This window comes from Thalassophryne amazonica, chromosome 12 (assembly GCF_902500255.1).
Source record: "Thalassophryne amazonica chromosome 12, fThaAma1.1, whole genome shotgun sequence".
NCBI classification, from domain to species: domain Eukaryota; kingdom Metazoa; phylum Chordata; class Actinopteri; order Batrachoidiformes; family Batrachoididae; genus Thalassophryne; species Thalassophryne amazonica.
The window spans coordinates 18,743,234-18,760,148 of NC_047114.1; the positions used below are offsets into that span (position 1 = coordinate 18,743,234).

The 16,915-nt window shown below is 47.9% G+C and overlaps 1 protein-coding gene across 1 annotated transcript in view; it reads right to left on the reverse strand.

Annotated features, from left to right (window-relative positions):
* Positions 1 to 3,115: 3,115 nt before the first annotated feature.
* LOC117522589 (cytochrome P450 7A1) overlaps positions 3,116 to 16,915 on the reverse strand; it is a 38,420-nt gene continuing 24,620 nt past the window's right edge. The window contains exons 6-8 of the mRNA XM_034184023.1: positions 13,182 to 13,312; positions 3,583 to 3,761; positions 3,116 to 3,459 (exon numbers count right to left, since the gene is read on the reverse strand). Coding sequence (XP_034039914.1) covers positions 3,157 to 3,459; positions 3,583 to 3,761; positions 13,182 to 13,312 — 613 coding nt within the window. The 3' untranslated portion in view covers positions 3,116 to 3,156. The remainder of the gene's footprint in view (positions 3,460 to 3,582; positions 3,762 to 13,181; positions 13,313 to 16,915) is intronic.

The window sequence follows — 16,915 nt, forward strand, 5'->3', positions numbered from 1 at the left end:
TATACCAACACAGTGCAGAGTAGCTACCTAAACTCTGTAAGTGAGATAGAGTATCTCGTCAATAGTTTTACATCCTCATTGAAGACAACTTTGGATGCTGTAGCTCCTCTGAAAAAGAGAGCTTTAAATCAGAAGTGCCTGACTCCGTGGTATAACTCACAAACTCGCAGCTTAAAGCAGATAATCCGTAAGTTGGAGAGGAAATGGCGTCTCACTAATTTAGAAGATCTTCACTTAGCCTGGAAAAAGAGTCTGTTGCTCTATAAAAAAAAAGCCCTCCGTAAAGCTAGGACATCTTACTACTCATCATTAATTGAAGAAAATAAGAACAACCCCAGGTTTCTTTTCAGCACTGTAGCCAGGCTGACAAAGAGTCAGAGCTCTATTGAGCCGAGTATTCCTTTAACTTTAACTAGTAATGACTTCATGACTTTTTTTGCTAATAAAATTTTAACTATTAGAGAAAAAATTACTCATAACCATCCCAAAGACGTATCGTTATCTTTGGCTGCTTTCAGTGATGCCGGTATTTGGTTAGACTCTTTCTCTCCGATTGTTCTGTCTGAGTTATTTTCATTAGTTACTTCATCCAAACCATCAACATGTCTATTAGACCCCATTCCTACCAGGCTGCTCAAGGAAGCCCTACCATTATTTAATGCTTCGATCTTAAATATGATCAATCTATCTTTATTAGTTGGCTATGTACCACAGGCTTTTAAGGTGGCAGTAATTAAACCATTACTTAAAAATTACTTGACCCAGCTATCTTAGCTAATTATAGGCCAATCTCCAACCTTCCTTTTCTCTCAAAAATTCTTGAAAGGGTAGTTGTAAAACAGCTAACTGATCATCTGCAGAGGAATGGTCTATTTGAAGAGTTTCAGTCAGGTTTTAGAATTCATCATAGTACAGAAACAGCATTAGTGAAGGTTACAAATGATCTTCTTATGGCCTCAGACAGTGGACTCATCTCTGTGCTTGTTCTGTTAGACCTCAGTGCTGCTTTTGATACTGTTGACCATAAAATTTTATTACAGAGATTAGAGCATGCCATAGGTATTAAAGGCACTGCGCTGCGGTGGTTTGAATCATATTTATCTAATAGATTACAATTTGTTCATGTAAATGGGGAATCTTCTTCACAGACTAAGGTTAATTATGGAGTTCTACAAGGTTCTGCGCTAGGACCAATTTTATTCACTTTATACATGCTTCCCTTAGGCAGTATTATTAGACGGCATTGCTTAAATTTTCATTGTTACGCAGATGATACCCAGCTTTATCTATCCATGAAGCCAGAGGACACACACCAATTAGCTAAACTGCAGGATTGTCTTACAGACATAAAGACATGGATGACCTCTAATTTCCTGCTTTTAAACTCAGATAAAACTGAAGTTATTGTACTTGGCCCCACAAATCTTAGAAACGTGGTGTCTAACCAGATCCTTACTCTGGATGGCATTACACTGACCTCTAGTAATACTGTGAGAAATCTTGGAGTCATTTTTGATCAGGATATGTCATTCCATGTGCATATTAAACAAATATGTAGGACTGCTTTTTTACATTTACACAATATCTCTAAAATTAGAAAGGTCTTGTCTCAGAGTGATGCTGAAAAACTAATTCATGCATTTATTTCCTCTAGGGTGGACTATTGTAATTCATTATTATCAGGTTGTCCTAAAAGTTCCCTGAAAAGCCTTCAGTTAATTCAAAATGCTGCAGCTAGAGTACTGACGGGGACTAGAAGGAGAGAGCATATCTCACCCATATTGGCCTCTCTTCATTGGCTTCCTGTTAATTCTAGAATAGAATTTAAAATTCTTCTTCTTACTTATAAGGTTTTGAATAATCAGGTCCCATCTTATCTTAGGGACCTCATAGTACCATATCACCCCAATAGAGCGCTTCGCTCTCAGACTGCAGGCTTACTTGTAGTTCCTAGGGTTTGTAAGAGTAGAATGGGAGGCAGAGCCTTCAGCTTTCAGGCTCCTCTCCTGTGGAACCAGCTCCCAATTCAGATCAGGGAGACAGACACCCTCTCTACTTTTAAGATTAGGCTTAAAACTTTCCTTTTTGCTAAAGCTTATAGTTAGGGCTGGATCAGGTGACCCTGAACCATCCCTTAGTTATGCTGCTATAGACTTAGACTGCTGGGGGGTTCCCATGATGCACTGAGTGTTTCTTTCTCTTTTTGCTCTGTATGCACCACTCTGCATTTAATCATTAGTGATTGATCTCTGCTCCCCTCCACAGCATGTCTTTTTTCTGGTTCTCTCCCTCAGGCCCAACCAGTCCCAGCAGAAGACTGCCCCTCTCTGAGGCTGGTTCTGCTGGAGGTTTCTTCCTGTTAAAAGGGAGTTTTTCCTTCCCACTGTCACCAAGTGCTTGCTCACAGGGGGTCGTTTTGACCGTTGGGGTTTTTCCGTAATTATTGTATGGCCTTGCCTTACAATATAAAGTGCCTTGGGGCAACTGTTTGTTGTGATTTGGTGCTATATAAATAAAATTGATTGATTGATTGATTAAATAGGGGACACCTGATTCACACCTGCTTGTTCCACAAAATTGATAAACTCACTGACTGAATGCCACACTACTATTTTTGTGAACACCCCCTTTTCTACTTTTTTTTTACTAATAGCCCAATTTCATAGCCTTAAGAGTGTGCATATCATGAATGCTTGGTCTTGTTGCATTTTAGAGAATCTCCTGAATCTACTGGTACCTTGTTTCCCATGTAACAATAAGAAATATAGTCAAAACCTGGATTAATCTTTTTAGTCACATAGCACTACTATTATTCTGAACACTCTTGTACTTTTTGATTTATTTTCTTGAAAATCAGCTCAGACAGACTTGTGTCCAGGCAGTCATAGGTTCAGTTCCCCAATCGAACAGAAAAATTACAAAGGTGCCCTTGAGCAAAGTCCTTAATCCCTGATAAGCCTCATCATGGCAGCACACTGTCATCAGTGAGTATGAATGTGAGGCATTGTTGTAAAGCACTATGAGAGCTGCATCGGGTTGAAAAGTGCAAGATAAATACAATCCATTCATACAACATAGTCCATTTGCAAGTACAACAAAGCATTTGCATCTTTTTACAGCAAGCCATTGATAAATATTCACTATGCAGTGTGCAGGTTAAGCACAAGATTTCCGTTTGTGTCTGAATTCTACATCATAAGTCGGTTGAAGGATTCCGAGTCCAGCACGTGACTGATCGAGAGGGGGGACTTTGATGGCAGGGTCCAACAATTCCATGTCAAAATATGACAACATGAGAGTGAGGAACTGCTTGATCTCATAAACAGCAAAAAATCTGCCAGGGCATTTGGTGACCCCGGATCCAAATGGCATGTAGTAGTACCGCAATCGTCGGCCACGATAATAGAATGTGGTGTTCTCTTTGCCATTTCCATCCAGGAATCTGTCAAATTTATACTCCTGTAGAGTGAAAAGGAGAAAGACAGACAGAGCAATATCAGATTAAATATCTTTCTGAACGGACAAGATGAAAACAGTCTTAGGATGGAAGTAAATGTGGTTATTTGTAGTCATTCTTCTTACATAGGGATCCTCATAGATTTCTGGATCATAGTGCAGCAGAGGTGGATATAGGGCAATGACATCATCTTTCCTCAGGTGGTAAGTTTCTTGGTTGTCAAGGTGAAGAATAAAGTCCTCTTTGGCAACACGCACATTCATGGATGCGCTGGAAAGACGCATGGCTTCCTTTATGATGCTATCTGTAAAACAATAGGACAGCAATATATTTTTTTAGATCATGTATTTGTTGCATTTAAAACTTTTCTTATGGTTTAGTCTTTGTTCACATCTTCTTCTGCTTGTTATTTTGTTGGCCATTGGGTCATTTGAGGTTCTGTTTGGGGTTTTTGTAGATGTTAGTTCACGATTTCTGTGTCATATTCTTTTGCCACCATTTGACATCCATTTTACCGTAATTTCCAGACTATAGAGCGCACCTGAATATTAGCCGCACCCACCAATTTTAAAAAGAAAAAAAACATTCTACATAAATAAGCTGCACTTGTCTATAAGCCGCGACGTTGTAACATGAGATATTTACACAGAAAGATGTTAGACAGAAAGATTTTTTAAAGTTTTAATTAAAAACGTACCTTAAATGCTTTTTTTCCCTGAAGTGTTATACATAAATATTGATGCGCACGTCATCTAGCGTGCACATGGTGTCTCTGCTCCACACAGAGAACTGAGTAATTTTAACTCTTTCTTGAGATTTCATCGCGTGCAGCCAGGATCGGCTGGAGTCTGTGGTAAATGAGACATTAATGAAGCGCTGTGACTTTTTTTGATTTGTTGCATCAAGACAGAGAACCCATGGGGAAGGATGGGGGGAGAAGGCTCTGCTCCGCTAACTGATCTGACAGTGCAACTCTGGCGGAAAGTGCCGGAGAGGGACTTTTCTTCACTAAAATGGATGGGTAACACCAGCTTTCAGGAAATCAATTGACAGCATCAATTGACGTATTTCCACTTATGAAAAAGCCTGTAAAAATCCAGAAATTAGCCACATCATTGTAAAAGCCGCAGTGCTCAAAGCGTGTGAAAAAAATAGCAGGTTATAGTCAGAAAATTACAGTAATTTTGTGGATGTGTTTGAGTTTTATATTGAAAGTATTTTGTTTTTCATCCATCTATTGTCCCTCCCATCTAATTCCTTTTGCTTGCACACCCGTTTCTTGTTTCTCATCATGCACCTGTCTTGAGGTTTCCATCACCAACTCTATTATCTCCATCTCTGCTTTCTGTCTTTGTCAGTTCGTGTAAGTTTCTTTTGTCATTTTCCTGTTGTGTGGGCCGCTGAAGAGGAGGTACTGCTGGCCCACCACCACCAGAGGGCGCCCTGCCTGGAGTGCGGGCTCCAGGCACCAGAGGGCGCCGCCGCCTCACGGGAGCAGCCACGGTGACAGCTGTCACCCATCACCTGAGACAGCTGACGGCAATCATCAGTGGGGTATATCAGCAGGACGGCATCTCCACCTCATTGCCGAGATATCGTTTCTACCTGAGAGGTAACGTATCAAAGCTGACGGAGTGTATCCTTTTGGATTTGTGCTTAGTTTGTGGATTACTGTTCCAACGAGAGGTGGAGGTAACTTCCCTGCTGTTCGGAGTCCTGGGTGCAAACGCGCCCCCATCTAACTGTTCTTTGTTCCTCGCCAGCAGTACCAGGTCCGACACGCGGAGGCAGTGGCCACCTGGGAGTTCGGGACTTGGCGGCTCCAGTATTCCCGGGGTCCTGTGGCGAAGGAAGCCGTGTGGTTCCGGTCTTACCTTGGAGAGGCGTCTCCTATCTTCGAGCCTGCCCACACGACACTTTTGTGAATTGACTGTTGTCCATTTCCGTGATTGGTTGTATTCGTTGTGCACATTCACAACAGTAAAGCGTTGTTATTTGACTTACTCCATTGTCCGTTCATTTGCGCCCCCTGTTGTGGGTCCGTGTTCCTACACTTTCACAACAGGATATCTCGGCCAGCGTCATGGATCCCGAGGGGCGTCAACCGGCTGTTGAACAGCCAATGGAAGAACAGGGCGCACAGGCGTCCGCAGGAGGGGTAATCGGTGAGTTGCAGCGGATCCTCATCGCTTTCACGACTCGGTTGGATTTGATGACCGAGCAGAACGTCCTCCTGAACCGCAGGGTGGAGGCTCTCGCCGCGCAGGTGGAAGCGCGCCCTCCGGGCGCTGCTGCGGCTCTCCCTCCCGTCGACCCTGTGCGTAACAGCGACGTTCCACTGGTTGTCCAACGACCCCTCCCACCTTCCCCTGAAGCATACATAAGCCCCCCAGAGCCGTACGGAGGCTGTGTGGAGACGTGCGCGGATTTTCTTATGCAGTGTTCGCTCGTCTTCGCACAGCGTCCCGTCATGTACGCGACCGATGCTAGCAAAGTAGCTTATGTGATAAACCTGCTTCGTGGTGAGGCACGCGCTTGGGCTACAGCGCTCTGGGAGCAAAGTTCACGGCTCCTTCTGACATATGATGGGTTTGTGAGGGAGCTCAGAACAGTGTTCGATCACCCTAATAGAGGAGAGACCGCTTCAGCCGTGCTGCTGTCAATGAGACAGGGGCGCCGGAGCGCAGCTGCCTATGCAGTCGACTTCCGCATCGTGGCTGCGAGGTCCGGCTGGAATAGCGCTGCCCTCCGCGCCGCCTTCGTAAACGGACTGTCGTTGGTCCTCAAGGAGCACCTGGTGGCTAAGGACGAACCGCGGGATTTAGATGGGCTCATCGATCTTGTCATACGATTAGACAATCGGTTAGATGAGCGCCGTCGGGAACGAGACGAAGGGCATGGTCAGGCACGCGTCGTCCCTCTCCCTTCCGGTTCCGACCGTGTTCCGCCCTCCCCACGCTCCACGGCCCCTGCGCTCCGTGCGGTTACAGCCCCCCCTGCTGACGAAGCTATGGACACGAGTAGGGCAACATTTAGGGCACCGGTTACACAAAGGAGGCTGGCCCGCGGGGCGTGTTTTGTTTGTGGCTCGATTGAGCATCAATTACTGCCCCGAGCGGTTAAACACCAACGCCCGCCCCTAGAAACTGGGCTTGGGGTGGGCCGAGACATTCACGTGGGACACACCCACATCGCCACACGACTCCCAGTTACAATCCTTTATGAGGATTTAACCCTGAAGGCCCCAGCACTGGTGGACATGGGCTCAGAAGGGAATTTGCTAGACAGCCAATGGGCCAGGGAGATAGGGTTCCCTCTGGTGGCGCTTGCCTCGCCTGTGCAGGTGCGGGCACTAGATGGCTCCCTACTCCCTCCAATCACACATAAGACACCACCTGTAACTCTGGTGGTGTCGGGGAATCACCGGGAGGAGATTGAGTTTTTCGTGACTCCGGCCACCTCCCGTGTGATTTTAGGTTTCCCCTGGATGTTGAAACACAATCCCCGGGATCGATTGGCCGTCCGGGGTAGTGGTTCAGTGGAGCGAAACCTGCCATCGGGTATGTTTAGGTTCCTCGGTTCCTCCCGGTTCCCAGGCCAGGGAGGAGGTCAGAGCCCCGCCCAATCTAGGGACGGTGCCTGTGCAGTACCATGACCTTGCAGAGGTGTTTAGCAAGGATCTGGCGCTCACCCTTCCCCCGCACCGCCCGTATGATTGTGCCATTGATTTGGTTCCAGGCGTTGAGTTTCCGTCCAGTAGGCTGTACAACCTCTCACGACCTGAACGCGAATCAATGGAGACCTACATCCGGGACTCTTTGACTGCCGGGTTGATCCGGAATTCCACCTCCCCGATGGGTGCGGGTTTCTTTTTTGTGGGGAAAAAGGATGGCGGATTACGTCCATGCATCGATTTCAGGGGGCTGAACGAAATCACGGTTCGTAACCGATACCCCTTACCCTTGTTGGATTCGGTGTTCACGCCCCTGCATGGAGCCAAGATATTCACCAAGCTTGATCTTAGGAATGCGTATCACCTGGTTCGGATCCGGAAGGGAGACGAGTGGAAGACGGCATTTAACACCCCGTTAGGTCATTTTGAGTACCTGGTCATGCCGTTCGGTCTTACAAACGCTCCCGCGACGTTCCAAGCATTAGTTAATGATGTCTTGCGGGACTTCCTGCACCGATTCGTCTTCGTATATCTAGACGACATACTCATCTTTTCTCCGGACCCTGAGACCCATGTCCGACATGTACGTCAGGTCCTGCAGCGGTTATTGGAGAACCGGCTGTTTGTTAAGGGCGAGAAGTGTGAGTTTCACCGCACCTCTTTGTCCTTCCTGGGGTTCATCATCTCCCCCAACTCCGTCGCTCCTGATCCGGCCAAGGTTGCGGCGGTGAGAGACTGGCCCAAACCCACAAGCCGTAGGAAGCTGCAACAGTTCCTCGGCTTTGCGAATTTCTACAGGAGGTTCATTAAGGGCTACAGTCAGGTAGTTAGCCCCCTGACAGCCCTGACCTCACCAAAAGTCCCCTTCACCTGGTCGGATCGTTGCGATGCCGCGTTCAAGGAGTTGAAACGGCGCTTCTCGTCTGCACCCGTTCTGGTGCAGCCCGATCCTAGTCGCCAGTTAGTGGTTGAAGTGGACGCCTCGGACTCAGGGATAGGAGCTGTGCTGTCCCAGAGTGGGAAGACCGATAAGGTCCTTCATCCGTGTGCCTATTTTTCCCGCAGGTTGACCCCGGCTGAACGGAACTATGACGTCGGCAACCAAGAACTCCTTGCGGTGAAAGAGGCTCTTGAAGAGTGGAGACACCTGTTGGAGGGAACGTCCGTGCCGTTCACGGTTTTCACCGACCACCGGAACCTGGAGTATATCAGGACCGCCAAGCGGCTGAATCCCATGCAAGCCCGCTGGTCACTGTTCTTCGGCCGTTTTGACTTCCGCATCACCTACCGGCCCGGGACTAAGAACCAGAAATCGGATGCCTTGTCCCGGGTACACGAAGACGAGGTCAAAACGGAGTTGTCGGATCCACCGGATCCCATCATCCCGGAGTCCACTATCGTGGCCACCCTCACCGTCCGGGAGGCCCTGGCACGAAGCCCGGACCCCGGGACTGGACCAAAGAACAGACTTTACGTCCCACCAGAAGCAAGGGCTGCAGTCCTGGACTTCTGTCATGGCTCTAAGCTCTCCTGTCATCCAGGGGTGCGAAGAACCGTGGCAGTTGTCCGGCAGCGCTTCTGGTGGGCGTCCCTGGAGGCCGACGTCCGGGACTATATCCAGGCCTGTACCACCTGCGCCAGGGGCAAGGCCGACCATCGCAAGGCTCCGGGACTGCTACAGCCGCTGCCCGTGCCTCATCGCCCCTGGTCCCACATCGGCCTGGATTTTGTCACGGGCCTCCCGCCGTCCCAGGGAAACACCGTCATCCTCACGATAGTGGACCGATTCTCCAAGGCGGCCCACTTCGTGGCCCTCCCGAAGCTCCCAACGGCCCAGGAGACAGCGGACCACCACGTCGTTCGCCTGCATGGGATACCATCAGACATCGTCTCCGATCGCGGTCCCCAGTTCTCCTCGCACGTCTGGAGGAGCTTTTGCCGGGAACTGGGGGCCACGGTCAGTCTCTCATCCGGGTACCACCCCCAGACCAACGGGCAAGCAGAGCAGGCCAATCAAGAAATGGAGCAAACACTACGTTGTGTGACAGCCGCGCACCCGGCGGCCTGGAGTACTCATCTGGCCTGGATCGAGTACGCCCACAACAGTCAAGTGTCATCAGCCACCGGCCTCTCCCCCTTTGAGGTGTGTTTGGGGTATCAGCCCCCATTATTCCCGGTGGTTGAGGGAGAGGTCGGTGTGCCCTCGGTCCAGGCCCACCTGCGGAAGTGCCGTCGGGTGTGGCGTGCCGCCCGTTCTGCTTTGTTGAAGGCCCGGATGAGGGCAAAGACCCATGCAGACCGGCGGCGGACCCCGGCCCCTACGTATCGCCCCGGGCAGGAAGTGTGGTTGTCCACCAAGGACATTCCACTGCAAGTGGCCTCCCCAAAACTGCAAGACAGGTACATAGGTCCGTTTAAAATTCTCAAGGTCATCAATCCCGCCGCAGTGAGGCTTCGGCTTCCAGCCTCACTGCGGATCCATCCAGTATTTCATGTGTCAAAGATCAAGCCCCATCACACCTCGCCCCTCTGTACACCCGGTCCGGCACCACCTCCTGCCCGGATCATCGATGGCGAGCCGGCTTGGACAGTGCGCCGGTTGTTGGACGTCCGACGGATGGGCCAGGGCTTTCAATATCTGGTGGACTGGGAGGGGTACGGTCCCGAAGAACGCTCCTGGGTGAAGAAGAGCTTCATCCTGGACCCGGCCCTCCTGGCTGACTTCTACCGTCGCCACCCGGACAAGCCCGGTCGGGTGCCAGGAGGCGCCCGTTGAGGGGGGGGGTCCTGTTGTGTGGGCCGCTGAAGAGGAGGTACTGCTGGCCCACCACCACCAGAGGGCGCCCTGCCTGGAGTGCGGGCTGCAGGCACCAGAGGGCGCCGCCGCCTCACGGGAGCAGCCACGGTGACAGCTGTCACCCATCACCTGAGACAGCTTACGGCAATCATCAGTGGGGTATATCAGCAGGACGGCATCTCCACCTCATTGCTGAGATATCGTTTCTACCTGAGAGGTAACGTATCAAAGCTGACGGAGTGTATCCTTTTGGATTTGTGCTTAGTTTGTGGATTACTGTTCCAACGAGAGGTGGAGGTAACTTCCCTGCTGTTCGGAGTCCTGGGTGCAAACGCGCCCCCATCTAACTGTTCTTTGTTCCTCGCCAGCAGTACCAGGTCCGACACACGGAGGCAGTGGCCACCTGGGAGTTCGGGACTTGGCGGCTCCAGTATTCCCGGGGTCCTGTGGCGGAGGAAGCCGTGTGGTTCCGGTCTTACCTTGGAGAGGCGTCTCCTATCTTCGAGCCTGCCCACACGACACTTTTGTGAATTGACTGTTGTCCATTTCCGTGATTGGTTGTATTCGTTGTGCACATTCACAACAGTAAAGCGTTGTTATTTGACTTACTCCATTGTCCGTTCATTTGCGCCCCCTGTTGTGGGTCTGTGTTCCTACACTTTCACAACATTTCCTGTCTCTAGTTTGAGCCTTGTACATCTCCCTGCAATTGTCTTTTGTTTGTCTCTTCATTTGCCACCCAGCTCATCACCTGCTCTCTCCTTGTGATCTCAAAGCTCCTGGCTTTATATCCCTTCTATTTTACACAGGATTCCCTGCCTCAGTCCGAGGTCAGCCCTTTATAACCACTGTCTGCTGTCAGTCCTCAGCTGCCGTCTACCTCCAGTCGGCTCGTTATCACCATCATCTCGTCTGCCTCAGCTATGACAGCGGTTCTCCCGGTTGGCTCTGTACAGCTCGGCTCTCAGTATGTGCTTCTCAAGGAAGCTAAGCAAGAAGTGTCTGAGAAATAACTGGTGCATCCTGCCCTCTACTGCTTTGAAGAAGTTGCTCTCTCACTTCTTGCTGGGTTCAGTGAAAAAGCATTTTGTTTACAACTGAGCATTCTGAGTCTGCATCTGAACATGTGCTCGAATTCCTGTATGCTATAACAATATTTGGACAAGATAATCGTTTTTGCAGGTGTACAATTGCAGACCTTTGGAATGTTGGACTATGTGTAGGACTGTGAATTGTGTACATGTAACTGTCAAAGCTTGTGTTCACTTTAGAAAAAATATGGAACGCTGAGCTTGATTTATCTAAGTCAACTTTGTTCTGAAAAAAATGAGAATTATACAGAGAGTAAGCTTCCGGATAGAGTATGCACAATCATGTTACAGCCTTATTCCAAAATGGAGTAAATTTGTTCTTCCCTCAAAATTCTACTCACAACACCCCATAATAACAATGTAAAAAAGTGTTTTGTTTTTTAAGTTTTGTAAATTTATTAAAAATGAAAACCTAAGAAATCACATGTATATCAGTATTCACACCCTTTGCTCAATACTTTGTTGATGCACCTTTGGCAGCAATTACAGCATCAAGTCTTCTTGAATATGATGCCACAAGCTTGGCACACCTACTTTTGGGAAGTCTTTGCAGCATCTCTCAAGCTGCATCAGGTTGGATGGGGAGCGTTGGTGCACAGCCAGTTTCAGATCTCTCCAGAGAAGTTCAATCGAATACAGGTCTGGGCTCTGGCTGGGCCACTCAAGAACATTCACAGAGTTGTCCTGAAGCCACTCCTTTGATAGCTTGGCTGTGTGCTTAGGGTCATTGCCCTGCTAAAAGATGAACCATCCAGTCTGAGGTCAAGAGCGCTCTGTAGCAGGTTTTCATCCAGGATGTCTCTGTAAATCCTGACTAGTCTCCCAGTTCCTGCTGCTGAAAACATCCCACAGCATGTTGCTGCCACCACCATGCTTCACTGTAGTGATGGTATTGGCCAGGTGATGAGCAGTGCTTGGTTCCCACCAAACATTAGTTCAATGTTAGTAAAGAGTGGCTTCTCTCTGGCCACTCTACCATGCAGATGTGATTGGTGGGTTGCTGCAGAGATGGTTGTCCTTCTGGAAGGCTCTCCTCTCTCCACAGAGGAACACTGTAGCTCTGACAGAGTGAACATCAGGTTCTTGGTCACCTCCCTGACTACGGCCCTTTTTCCTCGATCACTCAGTTTACATGGGCATCCAGCTCTGGAAAGAGTCCTGGCAGATCTGAACTTCCTCCATTTACATATGATGGAGGCCACTGTGCTCATTGGGACCTTCAAAGCAGCAAAAATGTTTCTGTACCCTTGCCCAGATTTGTGTCTTGAGACAATCCTGACTCAGAGGTCTACAAACAATTCCTTTGACTTCATGCTTGGTTTGTGCTCTGACATGCACTGTCAAATGTGGGACCTTATAAGTAGACAGGTGTGTGCTTTACCAAATCATCTCCAATCAACTGAATTTACCCCAGGTGGACTCCAATTAGGCTGTACAAACATCTCAAGGATGATCAATGGAAACTGGATGCACCTGAGCTCAATGGCAAAGGTGGTGAATACTTATATATATGTGATTTTCATTTTTTTTATTTGTAATTAATTTGTAAAAATCTCAAAACCTTTTTTCACGTTGTCATTATGGGGTATTGTGTGTCGACTTTTGAGGAAAAATAAATGAAATTCATCAGTTTTGGAATAAGGCTATAACATAACAAAATGTGGAAAAAGTGAAGCACTCTGAATACTTTCTGCCTTATGCTTTTCATTGACTGTGAATATTTATTTATTTTACGTATTTACATGGTTGCAATAAATTTCAAATCTATCAGTCAATCAATTTTTTCCATTGTGCCTCTGTATGTCAACATTCTACCTGACTTAACACACGTTGTTTTGATAAAATGGAAAGTGTTTAGTCAGGTAAAACAGAGTTAAAATGTTTTTAGGCGCTGATAAATATATGTCCGCAACTGTGTGTGCGTGTGTGTGTTTGTGCGTGTGTTGTGAGACAAAAACTTAATATCCCAGTAACAATATTACTTAGAGTTGTCACAGTTGTCAAATTTAATTGGACAGAACATAATGATAACATCAACAAAATGATCTCCAGTTATTTTGTAATTATTACAATCATTTATTTTATAAATACAAAATGCAAAAGTTGTATATTCAGCATAAAGCTGTAGTTTTATGCGGTGGTTGTGCACAGCTGCATTCATACCTAAAACATGCATGCTGTCCAGCTGCTCCCTGGTTACTGTGATTGTGCCGTTGCTGGGATTAAACCTCACAGTCGAGTGACCCAAAACCTTCTGCACTTCTTCATGAGCGGCTTTCATAGCATCTGGACTCCTGCAGACACATTCACCCCCCTGTTAATGTGTTGGTTCTGTTCTCCAACTATAACTTCTTCAAATTTTGCTCATTTTTTGCAGCAAACAGAGCTTCCTGTAGATCAGTGTAGAAAGAGCTACAGTGGAAGTTATAGTTTCTTATTCAGACTTATTTGTTGTGATTGAGGAACAAATCAGGTTTTTCCTTTATACAACCATCTTTGCATTACACAGCTGTTACACATCCTGTTAAATGATGACACATCTGGTGCAAACTGTCAGATCAAGTCAAGTCTGGGAGTGTGTGTTCTTGCCACTTGTTACCACATCCACCACAACATGACACCGTCCTGGGTCCTAGATAGCAAACATCCAGCCAGATAACAATCCATCACTCACTAAAGTAACAGTCTATCTGGTGCAGCATATGGTCAACATGTCTCAGCTGATGCTCCCTCACATTGTCAGTGATACTCGACGTTAGTCTCCCTTGGTAACTGTTCATTTGACACAGTCAAATCGTTACTCCCACAGCACCTCCTACAGTATCTCCCATCATACGCCTTCTCCATGTCCACAAAACACATGTAGACTGAATGAACATACTCCCAGTCCCCTTCCAGAATCCGTGTGAGGGTAAATATCTGGTTAGTTGTTCCACAGCCAGGATGGAACACACATTGTTCCTCTTCAATCTAAGGTTCGACTATCGGACGGACCCTCCTTTCCAGCACCCCGGAATAGACTTTAGCATGGGAGGCTGAGTAGTGTGATGCCTGAGTAGTTGGCACACACTCTCTGGTTTCCTTTTTTATATATGGGGTCTACCACCCCAGTTTGCCACTCCTTGGGCACTGTCCAAGACCTCCACTTTAATGTTCGTGAAACATCTCATCCACACCTAGCATTTTTGGTTGGATCTCATTAAACCCTGGGGCTTTGCCACTGCAGAGTTATGTAAAACAGACTCCAGTGTTTGATACCTCAGTGACTTCCACCAGATAAACCGATGATAATCCTCCATCAGTTTCCAGCTCTCCCTCTACTACAGGAGGTGCTCCAGTCTGAGGCACTAGTTTCTCAAAGTGGTCCTTCCAGTGACCGATGACCTCTTCAGATGAGATCAATAGATTCCCATCCTTACTGTATACAGCTTGGGCAGTTCCCAATTTTCCTCTCCTGAGGTGCTGCACAGTCCTCTAAAAGCTCCTAAAGGGGACGTGATGGTCTAATGGTTAAGTGTTGGGCTTGAGACCAGAGGATCCTCAGTTCAAAGCCCAGCCTGATGAGAAAAATCACTAAGGGCCCTTGGGCAAGGTCCTTAATCCTCTAGTTGCTCCCAGTGTGTCGTGAGTCCCTTGTATGGCAGCACCCTCACATCAGGGTCAATGTGAGGCATTATTGTAAACCGCTTTGAGCGTCTGATGCAGATAGAAAAGTGTTATATAAATGCAGTCCATTTACCATTTCACCATGCTGCTGACCAAAAGTCCTTTTCCTTTTGCTCCGCAATCCTCCCACACCTGCTGCTTTGCCTCCCCCACAACAGAAGCTGCCACTTTTCGGGCCTGTCGGTACCTTGCAACTGCCTCCGGAGTCCTCCAAGATAAAATATCCCAGAAAGACTCCTTTAGTCAGATGGCTTCCCTGACCACCGGTGTCCAACACAGTGTTTGATGATTGCCACCCCTTGATGCACCTAAGACCTTCTGTCCACAGTTCCCTGCTGCAGCTTCAGCAATATAAGCTTTGAACATTGCCCATTCTATTTCAATGCCCTGCATCACATACCTCCACAGGGATGCCAGATAGGCTCCACCAGAGGTGTGAGTTGAAGATCTTTCAGACAGTGGGCTCCTCCAGATGTTCCTAGTTCACCTGCACTGTCTTTTTGGGCTTACCAGGCCTGTCCAAAGTTCTACCCCATCCTCTGATCCACCTCACTGCCAGACGGTGATCAGTTGACAGCTCTGCCCCTCTCTTCACCCCAGTGTCCACAACAAGTAGCCTCAGATCAGATTATATGATCACAAAATCGATCATTAACCTTTGGTCTAGGGCAGGGGTGCCCAAGTTTGGTCTTCGAGATCTATCTTCCTGACACTCTTAGCTGTCTCCCTGCTCCAACACACCTGAATCCAATGAAAGGCTCATTAAAAGCCTGCTAACAAGTCTTTAATTGGATTCAGGTGTGTTGGAACAGGGAGACAACTAAAATTGTCAGGAAGATAGATCGCGAGGACAGAACTTGGGCACCCCTGGCCTAGGGTACTCTGGTAACATGTACAATTATGAACATCCTTATGTTCAAACATGGTGTTTGTTATGGACAGTCCACGACTAGCACAGAAGTCCAATAACAAACAACCGCTGGGATTTAGGTCAGGGAGGCTGTTCCTCCCAATCACACCTCTCCTGGTGTCTCTGTCATTGCCCACGTGTGTGTTGAATTCCCCCAGCAGAACAATGGATTCGCTCAGTGGAGCCCCATGCAGGACTCCAGCCAGGGAATCCAAGAAGGCAGAATACTCCAAACTGCTGTTCGGTTCATACGCACAAACAAGAGTCAGAATTTTCTCCCTCCCAATCCGAAGGTGCAGGGAGGCAAAAACTCCAGTGCAGCAGCGCTCAGCCAGGGGCTCATGAGTGTCCCCACACCTGTCAATGCCTCACACTCTGGGTAACTCCAGAGAAGAATAAGGTCCAAACCCTATCAAAGAGAGTGGTTCTGGAGCTGAGAGTGTGCGTGGAGGTGAGGCCCACCAGATCTAATTGGTAGCACTCAACCTCCTCCACAAGCTCTGGCTCCTTACCGTGCAGTGAGGTAACATTCCATGCCCTTAAAACTAGCTTCTTCATTCCACGCCCCTAAAACTAGCTTCTTCATTCCACGCCCCTAAAGCTAGCTTCTTCCGCCCGGATCTGGTCCATCAAAGCTCTCGACTTTCACTGCCGCCCGTGGGACAGTGCACCCGACCCCAGTGGTTCCCCCTACAGATGGTGAGCCGACAGGGTGGAAATGGAAAATCGACATTGCCTTTTTGGGCTGTGTCTGACCGGGCTCTGTGGTAAGCTCAGCCACCAGGTGCTCACTGACGGCCCTTTGTCCAGGCCTGGCTCCAGACGGGGGCCCAGGGTTTCCTCCAGGCTGGGTCACGTTTCCTCTTCCACGTTTTTTCAGGGAGTCCTTGTGAACCTTTCTTAATCTGGCCCCTGAGACAAACTTGCCACGGAAGACCCTACCAGGAGCCTGAAGGCACCAGACAACACAGCTCTCAGGTTCACAGGGGCACACAAACCTCTCCACTAACGATAAGGTGATGGTTGGCAAAAAGGCAAATAGAAGAGTACAGAGGAGTGTTTTTGAGTCATTTCCAATGAAATGACATACCCGAAAAGTAAAGGGTGCTTACTATTCCTGAAAATATGATCAAGGAGTCATATGTTTTGCACAAACTCACATTAAACATTTAACATTTCAGCAAAATGAGTTGGAATAGAGGCTCAACATTTTCAAGTTCAATAATGAACAAAGGATTTTACTTTAAACATGGTCACGGAAGCAAAACTACAAGCCAGCTCCTCAGGTGTTGCACAAAACATACCTTCTGAGTTTGTGCGC